Source organism: Corvus cornix, chromosome 13, assembly GCF_000738735.6.
Source record: "Corvus cornix cornix isolate S_Up_H32 chromosome 13, ASM73873v5, whole genome shotgun sequence".
NCBI lineage: Eukaryota > Metazoa > Chordata > Aves > Passeriformes > Corvidae > Corvus > Corvus cornix.
Window position 1 is genome coordinate 4,219,597 of NC_046343.1, and position 12,099 is coordinate 4,231,695.

Sequence of the window (12,099 nt, forward strand, 5' to 3'; positions counted from 1 at the left end):
CTTCAACTGCAGTTCTCTAATGCAGCCTACAGTGAATCACGTTCAAGGGATGGGCAGGTGGTGAATGGTAAAACCAGCACATTTTATTTAGGAGCAACTGTCAGTCTTAGCTGACAGGATGTCAAACTGATCCTTCTGCTCTTTAAAATGGTTCTGTTGATGACTTTTGAGATGCTGTTGTGGATCAGCTGTTTTTTAAAAAAAAGGGCCCTTCATTGTTATGCATCATCCGTCTTATCTGATGGCAAACTCCAAAACTGAATTACCTTCTAGTATTCAGGAGTGAGGATATGGTCTTTTGTTTGAATGATTCCTTGTGAATTACATGGAAATGAGTAGAATAGTTGTATTATTGGTCCTAATCTTCAAAACACACAGCCCTCAAATTCCATAAATAGATAAATTTGTAGGGGTTAATGAAGTCTGTAAATGATTTTTTTAAAGCTCAGGTATTTGAAAATGATTTACTGCAATTTGCATTGAGGAAGTGAATCCCAAATATTTAAAGAACTGTCTTAATTGGTGATTATTTAATTTGAGAGGTGTAGAAATAGTGCTAAGCTAAATGGATGTAGTGCCTGAATTTTGTTGGTGTTTGGTTTCTAAAGCTTACAGAGTATTTGCATTCTAATGCAGATCATGTAAATGTTTGTGTAGTACCTACTACACTGGGGTCTTTCGGCTGAGATCTTGGATGCTAAATGAGTGTAAATAAGAACGGTGCACACCCTTGGACCATTTTCATGTCATTAACCTGCCCTCCCCCCATTTTACAGTGTCACCATGGAAAAACTGCTAGCAAATTGACCTTTATATAGCCAAAATAGAAGCTGTCCTGTCTGGATTTGAGTTTAACTCAGTTGATTCATTCAGTCGTTTGTGGCCACACAGGAAGCCCCATTCATATGATCACAAAGCCTAATGGCTGTTTGTACAGTGGGATTGATCTGATTACTCTTCTCTCTCTTGTGCTATTTACAGTCTGCTGCCAATTCACAGAAAGGGAAGAGAATGGCTGCAAAGGAGAAGTTGGAGGCAGTATTAAACGTGGCCCTAAGGGTCCCCAGCATCATGCTGTTGGATGTCTTGTACAGATGGGATGTCAGCTCATTCTTCCAGCAGATCCAAAGAAGTAGCCTGCACAACAACCCTCTCTTCCAGTACAAGTACTTGGCCCTTAATATGCATTATGTGGGTAAGTATGGATCTCTTCAAGAGAAAACTACTTGACTAAATGTTCTTTGGCTTGCTAAAAGAATTTTAGGAATTTGGTAATGGCATGTTAATATATTGATTCCAAAGAATAACACGATAATGCATTCATTACAGCTCTGCCTAAGGGACAGTTTATGTTAACAGCAAAGAAATCCTACCCAGGGTTTTTACTGATTGTTGTTATTCAGCCTTTACAAGTAAACCTGGTGTTTGGAAACACAATTGATGTCCTGAAGGAGGAACACAGTGACTTTGGCCCGTGTCTGACTGATGATGAAGCAGCTGTGAAATGTGGTGCAGACAAGAAGTATAGAAACTTAACATTAAACAAGAGACTAGGGCAAAGGTGGCTGGGTTTGGACTAACCATAGCACCAGAAGTTTAGTTTTCATTGCTGCACAGATTTGGCTCTTCAGTTTACACCCTTATGAACCATCTCTGTGCTGTGAGTGGATTCGAGCAGGTAACCAGTCCTTATGTTGCAGATAAATGGACAAAATTACTAACTCAGCTCAGGCAGCTGAGGTGTGAACCTTGGCCTGCAAGTCTAGCTCTGGAATGCTAGATGTCTGTTTTTAGGAGATGAAAGGCTTGGTGTTCTGGGACCTGCTCTCCAGGTGAGAATGTGATTCATCTGCACATGGGGTAAATTAGGGATTGGATTCAGGCTGTTGAGGTTGATCTCTTGCAAGCATCTGCCTGAGCACTGCCTAGCTTGGAGAGAAAGGGCTAGCATATAATTTTCCCACTCTGTAGCATTTCTTCCTAGTAGATGCTTTTGGAAGATAAAGATGCACTGCAGTCAGCTAAAGGAAACACACTTTACTTAAGTAGTTAGAAAACTGTGGGCTTTTGATGGAGCATGTCCTGACTTTAATCCTGACTGCATAAATGTTGGCATAAGGCTTCCCTTTTTTAAATGTATTAAATATCTGTTGTCTGGAAATCATTTACTGCACTAAAAATGAGTGCAGCTTTCTTTGTTACGGCTCCACAATACTCGTGCTGGGATAACAATGTACTTGCAGTACAAAACATTGGTGTCACAGTTCCCCTTTCCTTTGTCTGTGGGAGAGGACATGCTTGCTGGTGGTGAATGTGACACAGGACGATGGTGGCCAGTACCTACAGCTGGCCTTCTCATGCATTTGTGTGCACACACAAAGCTTTTAGGAATGACTTTATCAGATCAGGTTCTAATGCAGAACTAACAGTTGTGGAGTAGGTTTTCGAGATGGCAGTGGGTAATTTCCAGCTGTGGCAAAGCCCCTCTTTATAGACATTTGATAATCTTGTCCCTGCTGAAGTGTGTTGGGATACACCAATAAAAAGTGTACGGAGAGGGTGGGTTTTGTTACCAAAGAATTTCCCACCTGGATGCTATTTTGGTACTAAACCAGTGGAATCTGACTTTGTGCTCCTTGTACAAGGGGTGCTTTTGTGCTGGTGCACAATCACTCAGCAGTTCTTGTACTTCTTTTATGACATTGATTGTATGCACTTTTATTTCTCCAACTGGTAGTTGCTAAGCAAGAAGAGCTTCTAAATTGTCAAACAAGTTGCTCGTTTTAAAAGATTTTCAGGCAATTTTTAGTGAGAAAACATTGCTAGTACTTTGCAAATAAAGTTGCTGTGTTTCATTTCCTTGGTTGTTGGGGGTTTTTTAAGTTGTGTCAGGGTAAAGCTGGGCTAAATCAATTTACATGCCTCCATGACATTTTATATAGATTTAGTTGCGTCACTTTACAGTTTAACATTAATTAAGATGATGTATAAAAATATATAAATTGGATTTGTAAGGAAAACAAAATCCTTTTCCACCAGTCTGGGGAGTTAAGCTTCTTTGAAGATACATAGGGGGAAATTAACTGCCAGCATATAATTTAAACAACAATTCACTGTGGATGTGTTTCAACATACTAATCTGCTTTATTTAGGAAAAAAATCCTCTGTCATATTTGCAGTTAGGAAACGCTGTCAGCAAATTCAGTGGCAGCTTTGCAATATCAATCAATCACTGAATTTCTTCTACAAGACAGTATCTTGTAGTGCTATATATAGTGCTATATAAGTGCTTCCAGCAGCTGAGGAAATTGGGTGCATCTATCTTGGGCAGATGCTCAAGGAACAATTTGATTAGAGAGCCCTAAAAATTAATAAACTCTACCAGTCTTCATATGGTGAACCGTTTCCTGGAACTAAGGACACAGTGTTGGAAATTTGCTCAGAACTGGGAGTTACCAGGAGTGTGTTTTCTGTTTAAATGTACAAGTGAAATGATGTGTGTTCCAGTGTGACTCCCATTCCAGTTAGCAGTACTGAGAGTGTAATAAAAGCTTCTGACATGCAATTTGTTCTTTGAAACAACTTTTCCTTTTCGTATCTTTCCATGAAACAGCCCTTATCTGCTTGAGCAAAGGAAAATATTCAATCCTGATAACCACTCAACCACAAGTTCACCTGCATGAAATTTAACTAAATAGCACAGAGCAATGTAAACAGCAGAGATAAATTTCTGCTTAGAATTGGTGAAACCTCTGTGTAGGGTAGATTAGCACTTACTGCCAGACTTCTCTGTTTTCTTCTGCACTGCAGAGGAGCTCTGAGAAAGCAGGCACTTCTTTTTATGTTCTTTTGATGAAGAAGGTGGAAAACAGTTGAAACCACGTAATTTCCTCCTGTGAAGAAGGGCAAAACAATGCTGTTTGTTCTAACTGGTAAATACTCTGAGCTAGATGGAAAGAGTCATGAGCTTAGTCTATAATCAGAGTCAGGCTTGGAATTTAAGTCACTGTCATGGGTGAGGCACAGAACTGCACTAAATACAGGGTTTTCTTACTCAAAAGTAAAAATAGAGCAGTTTTCTATCTTAAACTATATTCTTTGTCATTACGAAAAATAAAAAGAAATTTTCAGGGGGGGAAAAAAGTATTTAAATATTTGGAATAGGTGAAAGGTGTGTCATCTTTCACAACCCTGTTTGTAATGACAGTTTCTTGAACTGTGTGGTTAATATTTTAATCTCTTGGTCATATCACTTCCTAGGTGTGAGCTGCTTGTTACGAATGCTGCTTTTATGAGGGGGGCTTGAGGGAGGAGAAACCTGCTGGACTTCCTGCCCTTGTGTGCTGATTGCATGCTTTGGTCTGCCCACTTTTCTTTAAGCTCTTGTGCTTTACGTAGAAGATCTTTTATTTAGATTTCTATTTTTTCGTGTTGCTTTTTAAGAGGAAAGATACTGTACTCTGGTACAAACACAGGAAGAAATGCCAAGTGAAGCTTCAGTGTGAGAAGAAATGAGTTGGTTCGTTACAGAAACAAATTTCCTAAAATATTGAGAAAAAGATGCATGATTTAAATGTGTAAATACAGTTAATGCATATAAAAATGAGGTCCTGCTTAGATTCAGCATCTCTGGCTCTGTAGCCCCATGTCTTCTGTCTCTCTCCTGCAAGCAGCACTTAGATAAATGGGTAGTAGAACTTCTATTTTCTGAGTGTTACTATTTGATTTTAAACTGTAGCTATTTTTAATCAAGTGCAATTTGATGACATGGACTTGGTCTGTATTTCTTAAAATAATTATTTGTAACGTCTTCTCATTCTCTTTTTGGATAAAATGCAGTGTATACTGCAGTTGGTAGGACACAGGAGGAGGTAGAGTGAGTGCCATGCTCAAAATCCAGCACACCCTTTTTTCATTTTCTGACTGAAGGCTACTGCTCCCTTCGTGTTGTAGGCTTTTACTAAGCAGCTTTCTCAGCATATGGATACTTTCAGGTAACTTTTCTGTGTAAAGCTGGTATCTGTTTTTGGAAACCCACATCACCACTTTTTTTTTTAAATAAAAGGAACCACTAACCGCCTTTTTGAAAGGAGGTGCTTAAAATTTTTAATTCTGAGTACCACTCTCATGACAGAATGGCAGCTTGTCTTGATGATTTAGAAAGAGCCTTTGAATCATATGGCAGAACTAGAATCAAAAGTCCATTTTATTTGTTCAGATAATACTGCAAATCTCCGTAAAGAACTCAGTTTCTTGGATTATTTATACTTACAGTGCCCAATCTGTTATGCATTTAAAAATTCAAGAAACAGCTGTTGATGGCAGTACCCCAGCAATGAATAAATTGTTTTGTTGGCATTATTTTCATAGAGATGTGCAGATGTTGATAACAGGATTTCTGATCTCTGTTCACAGTTGTCCTGTGCAATGACTGAATAAATACCACTTTCCTGATGTGCAAGTATGTTTAGATGTTTCTCAGTTTTGAACTCATTTTCCAGCATTTTCTGGAGGGCAGGTATATAAAAGTATATTTTTTAAAAACTATCCACTCTTGAGATAGATGATTTAGACTTTGACAGTTTATGAAATCTCTGTGTAAATTGCAGTGTGACCAGTCTGGTGATTGCTTATCCTGAGAATTAGACACACTGAAAATAAAGGTGCCAGTTGTTTCTGTAATACTTCTGCCATCTCAAATGCAGGCTTTCAGAAGTGTGTCCTGTTTTATTGATACTTGCATGTTGTGGCCAGGTATTTGTCTGAATAAACTGAAATGAGGGCAGTCAAGGATTTGGCTGGAGTGACTAACTCGGAGTGCACTGATCCCTCTTTGAGGCAGGAGAGTTGGGTGTTGGGATGGAGTCTGTGGCTCATGACTTGCTGCTTCCCAGCAAGTTGCTTTGCAAGTCACGGGCCCTTTACCCTTACAGGATATGGGAAAATGGAAAAGTAGGGCCCCCTAAGTTAATTTCCTGGTAGAAGCCAAGCAATTGTGCTCTTACTTTCTGGCACTCCAAGAGTTGGTGTGGCCTTATTAAGAAATGTTATGAACTCTTTGATGTGCAAAGTTCTCAGTTTTAGAGTAAACACGCAGGAAACTGTGAGTAATAATACAAAATGGACACAAGGGATCTGTAATCATGCAAATGAGCACTAAAGTGCTCCATAAAGAGGATGAGTTGTGACTTTGATCATGTTCCAGAAGCCTTCATTGTGTGCAGTCAATAAACCTCAGACACCTGAGTCGGCAAAGAGGTAATTCTGGTGAGAGAAGCTGGGAACACCTTGGTGGTGCACAAATGGAGAGATTGCTGAAAGGCAGTCTGTGAGCTGCTGCTCTCTGAACAATGAGCATTGCACAGCCAGAGGTTTTCATCGAGCTGAATCAGCAGGTTGTAAATGAGGTCATGAACTGGTTAATATGTGTGTTCTTGTCTTCAACTTCGCTTTTCTGCTCACTATGATTTTCAGTTTCTTTTCTCCAGTGGGGCCTAAATCTGCACCATCTTGCCTGAGAGGCAGTAGAAGTTCTCTGTTTCCGTGTGCTTCTGAATAGGAGCTGAGTGGGGGATTTGTGTATTTTTAAGGTTGGCAGAATGAGTCTTCTGTAATGCTCCTTACATCTGGGAGCATAAAGGTGCAAGTCTCTTTCTTGGTGTTGCAGCACTAGGGCACTATGACTGTATTCAGGGAAGATTATTCTGTCTTTTCTTTATCTTTTTTGTTTGTTTATTTGTTTTTAACGTATGTTAGAACCATTCCTTTACTGGGGCAGGAATTGGCCTTCCCTGAGCCTGCTGCTTGCTTTATACAGAAATGCACGTGGTGAGTCAAAAGGGACAATGCACCAAGTCCCAAGAGCAAAAATAGCATGGCCTGAATCGAGGGAGGGGAGTGCTCACTGCTGACACAGAGCTCAGAAACTCCATTTGGATGGAAGTGAGTGTTATTGTTAACCCCTGCTCAGAGGTTACCCAGTAAGATGACTGTTTCTCAAACTGTAAGTTCTTGTGTGTGGGGACTCTCTCCAAAGGGATGTATGTTCTCAGCATCATGTTTTCTTCTGGCAGAGGAGGTGCAAATGAAAACAGAATGTAATGATTTAGATGAGAAAGCTACTGTGAGAAATTTCATTTCCTGGTCTTTTTTTTTTTTTTGAAGTGGAATCTTATTTATACCATACACTAATTACATCATTTGTCTGCATGAGAACAAAGGGAATAGAATATTATTGCAAATATGTCTTAATTTGAGCTTATCTTCCTTTTTTTCTGCAATCAGATGGGTTGGTAAAGAATTATTTGGCTTTTTATTTTTTTTTTTTTATTTTTTAATTTGGCAGAGGCTTTGTTGATAAAAATGAGGTTGGTACCACTTTGGGAATAGGGCCTCTGCAGCAAAAATGCAAATATTGCAGTATGAAGTGTGTTGAAATCTCCCTCTTACCAAGTCACAAGAGGAAATTGTAAATAAGAGTGAATGGGAACTACTTTAAATGTCTGTTGCTCTCCCCCTCTTCAAAGTATAACAATTAAACCAAATGGCTGCTTCAAAGTGAACATTTACATTCCAGCCCAAACTCCTGAGCAGTGGAGTTCATTGCTGAAGCTTCTGCAGTAACCTTGGCTGTCTTGTGCTGCTTCCCTGCAGTTCTGAGCATCTGTGCAGTGTGAAGGCCTGCCTGCTGGTTAGAAGGCACAGTGACAGTACTTTCTAAATCTTTTAATTTAGCCTTTTATTTTTTTTTCCACTCCTTCATTGTATCCTGAAGGATCCTAAGTATTTTGATTGAAGTTGTGATCCTGTACAGAAGAAGAATGAATTTCAGTGATATCTAAAATCCTTCCATCATCTTTGTTAGAGGGTAGTTACTGCCCTCTAAAATATGTTACTTTTACAGAAATGATCCTACCATTGCTCAGGTACATCATCACGTGGCCAAGGAGCAGACTTTCCTGTGATAAAGTAAAGATGACAGAGCTTAAATACAGATGCAGTGAACAGGTATTCTAAGACTATTGATAGGGTAATAGAGGAATAAAAGACTGCATAATAAACTCCATTTGGTTCTCTACCTGAAGGTGAGTCACAGGCTAGTGAGAAGGAAAGTTTTGGAGAGATTTGACTCACGTGCTGGAATGATAAATGGTTGTGGGTTGTTCCTCAGGGGGAATTGTCCCTCAGGAAGGAATCCAGGGAAAGGGGTGAATGCAGCAGAGATGAGGTGTAAGAATGTCTGCAGAGGGTTTGAGAGCTCGAGATGGCTCATGAGGCTGTGGTGTGGTGCAAGGTAATTAAATGTCTTCATAGAGACTGCTGAGGAGTTCCTGCCCTTGTCATTTGTGTGTTTGGTAGAAGGAAGGTGGTGAACAGAGAATAGGAATTCCATAAAATACAGGTGTTTGTGAAGAAAACTGATAGTGTAGAACATCTGATGTGCTGTGCAAGTCATTCTGTGTAAAACAGTCGCTAGAAGGAAACTGATGGAGTGTTGTATTTCAGGCCCCTTTAAAAAAGCTCACAATAAAAATGATTCTGTTCTCCAGGCTGAATAGCCCCAACTCCCCCAGCCTGTCCTCCCGGGGGGGTGCTTCAGCCCTCTGGTCAAAGTGATACTGTCCAGAATTACTGACTTGTCTGACACTTGATTTTAGTAAAAGAATCTATTGATTATTTTAGCCTTTTAAAAAGCACATCCTGAGACAAATGTGCAACTTGTCACATCCACTTCATAAAGATAATTGAAACATTATCTTTAATGCTAAATACATAAATGATATACTGGTATTTTAAAAAGGTAAGCAAATAGGCTTTGTCTGTCTATCATTGATCCTATCATCTGTCTTATCTGAATTGATCTCTCTGCTTGGCATCCTGTGGGTCTGGTGCCTTTTCTAGGAGGATCTTGCAAGATACCTTTTTGAAGACCAAACTGTTGGTAGAATTTTACAGAGGTGGCTTATTGAACATGGCAGATATTAAGCAGCCATTAAATACTTCTACACAAATACTGACTCTGAAATAGTATGTTTTTCAAATATTGGAACATGCTGAGTTCCCAAGCTGTTTTATAGTACCTGGTTGTGCCACTGCTTATGAGTGCTTAATCTAGAGTTGCATTATTAAATATATTTAAAAAGCTCAAAATATAAATTAACTCAGCTAAAAAGACTGTGCCTCATGTTGCTGAATAGATGTATGAAACTTCAATTGTGACATGACTGGTGTGGCTGTTAGGGTCAGGATAAGTTCTTCTGCAGCGTTTTGTTCTTAGCTTCAGGGGAGTTGTTGGCTGTTGCTGGGCTGTTTTCCTAAATGGATTTCAGTGCCAGGCACTTGAGCTGACCTTCAGAAAGAGCACAAGTGCACTGCAGTGATGGAGAGAGAGCCTGGAAATAAATATTACTAAGGGCACCATGTGCTGGGTTTTTGACCCGCAGCCTGTCTGGAAAGGAGTATGGACAGTTATGAGGTGGACTTCAAAGTACTGCTTTATTTGGGTATCTGAGTGAGATCCTTATGAAAATAAGGATCAGTGTTCTGCTTGTTGGAGAGGCTGCTGAGCAGCCAGGCCCTGGTCTTGAAGAGTAAAGCTGGATGTGCATTGGGTCATTTTCAACAGCCTCACTAAATGCTTATGAGACATGCAGGAACTGCTGGGATAAATATCTACAAATCCTAGGCTGTGTCAGGTCCTGTCCTTGATTTATGCAACCCTGATAGCTGGAGTGTGCTTTAATATGGAGTACAGCCTATGTGTCCCCATCTTAAATTCTGAACATGCCAAGTGTTATTTTAATTTGGTGTTTGATAGTATTTTTTTAAAGATCAACTTTTTGTTACAGGTTACATCTTAAGTGTTGTGCTCCTAACTTTACCAAGGCAACACCTGGTTCAGCTTTACCTGTACTTTTTGACTGCACTGCTGCTTTATGCTGGGCACCAAATTTCCAGGTAAGAATAAATGGATTAATTTTGTCAGCTTGGTTTGGAAATTAGAAAAATAACTGTTATTTTGTTAATATCTTCTGTAAGTGGTTTTGTGAATGCCTTTTTTTTTATGTCAGACACCTAAATATATCTTGCTGTTCTTTGTCTTTGGAAAAGTTTACAGAATTAAATATGCAGTCAAGTAGTTCTTTTTAAGTTATTGAAAGTAGAGCAAGAATTTTGAGCTACTTGTCTGGGGAGTGTAATGTCCCCTAATCTAAGGAGAGAAAGCACTTACCACAAGACTAAATGTGGCCTCTGATGCAGTGGCTCAGCTAAAATGCTTTCAGCACTGGGGTGTTTTACACAGCATACAGGATGTTACTTTTAGTTTCCTGGCACCTTGGGTGAGAGAGCAAATAGGGATCTGGATCCAGTAAAAGCAAAGTAGTAGTGGAATTTATTCTTAAAGTATATTACACAAATTTAAATGTACAATGGAAGCAGGTGTTTTGGATCTAAAATGCAGAGCGAGAGGCTGGAGAACTGAGTCAAACAAGACAAAATCAACCATCTTTGTTTGGTCCCCGCTACATCTGTTGAAAGCCATTGTAAACTTTCATACTGACACGATGTTTAATTGGAACCAAAGACACTGCCATCACATTAAAGGCTTTGTACAGGAAGTTTTGAAAACATGGATTTGAGCCTGACTTATTTTGGTGCCTGCTGATGAGAAACATTTAAAAATGTGCTTTCAATTGATTTAATGGAAGTGATAGTTTTGTTATTTCTGCGTCAAAATTGTTGTTCCAGAGCATTTGCTGGAATGTCTTTCTTGATATGTTGCAGTTCAGGGGAGTGTTAATGAAGGTTTTGTGATGACTTGACATGTCGCTGTTGTGGCTGTCAGAGTTGCAGTTAGTGATTTCCTGAAAAGGATGAGTGTACAAGAGAGGAGTTATAGCCTCTTCTTGCCTCAGTAGGAAGGAAAAAAGTGTTTATTTGTCATTCCTCAGGGGAGTCCTCAGTTGTTATAGATGGGAGTTTGTGGGTGTTTCTTACAGGATTAAAGGCTTATTTATTAGAAAAGGCAACCTAAACATTATTTAAGAACTTGTGTTTAAATAATAAAGCTGGTAACAAATGCCCATCAGACACAGGGCTTTGATCCAGAACATTTACAGCTGGAGGTGGTTATGCCACTCCAGGTCTTTAAATTTTTTAAAAGAAAGGGAGATGTTATGAATTTAGTTGATACGTTGAGGTATAGCGCTGTGATTGCTTTGAATACCTTGTTTGTGCTTCTATGTAATAGGAATTCTGACTTCTGGTCTTTGTGAGGTTTGAGACTTCATAGGCTTCATTGTAACATGTTCAGTACCTGTTGCTTGGATTGTTAGGTGTGTTCCTAACTAAGCTTTCTCTCTTTGGTGCTCCTGGAGTGAGTTAATAAAGACTTTAATTAAGTCTTGCATCAACTAGCACAAAAAATATATTTAATTAAAAGATGTCATGGATTCAAATAGTCCAGCAGTGTTCCCAAGGTATTTTGCAAGGCAAAAAGCTGACACTTAGTGAGCTTACCCATTCCCTAGACATAAGGCTGATTTGGTTTGGAAGGAAGCACAGTGCAGGGGGCTCTCAGCTGAAGCCTTTGTACAATCAGGGAATCATATGTGGGGAGTGACACTTGAATTAGCCTTACAAAAGAATTTTTGAATCCCTTTAGTTTTCATATTGAAAACAGTAAAGTGTGACAGACATATCTGTTGGCAGAGCCGTTCCTCTTTTTGCCAAAGCTATCCAGTTCCAACTGATGTTTCTATTTAGCAGCCTGATCATAACAAGACATACAGTAGTCACATGTGCAAACTGTTTTTCAGTGTTTTTTGTTAGTAATTCTGCTTCGAGCTGAAAACTTCCATGGACTTGGTTGCATGCACTACCAGTTGGGATGCTATTTAAGACCAATGAAGAGGTCTTATATTGAGGCCAGTTTGGTTAGTGCAAATTATAGAACAAGACCAGAATCATCTGGCACTTGTGACTCTGCAGTGTCCTGGAAATTCTGAGCTGTTGAAAGACTTCAGCTTTCAGTGCTTTTTTTCCACCCCAGAAATAGCTTGTAGTTCATCTTCGAGTCTGGGAATAAGATCATCTGAA

The 12,099-nt window shown here is 39.4% G+C and overlaps 1 protein-coding gene across 3 annotated transcripts in view; it reads left to right on the forward strand.

Moving 5' to 3' along the window:
• RNF145 (ring finger protein 145) overlaps nucleotides 1–12,099 on the forward strand; it is a 47,016-nt gene that overhangs the window by 8,379 nt on the left and 26,538 nt on the right. For all 3 annotated transcript variants that reach the window (XM_039559644.1, XM_039559643.1, XM_010399701.3), the window contains exons 2-3: nucleotides 982–1,195; nucleotides 9,849–9,957. In XM_039559644.1, the coding sequence (XP_039415578.1) occupies nucleotides 1,012–1,195; nucleotides 9,849–9,957 (293 nt within the window). In that variant the 5' untranslated portion in view covers nucleotides 982–1,011. The remainder of the gene's footprint in view (nucleotides 1–981; nucleotides 1,196–9,848; nucleotides 9,958–12,099) is intronic.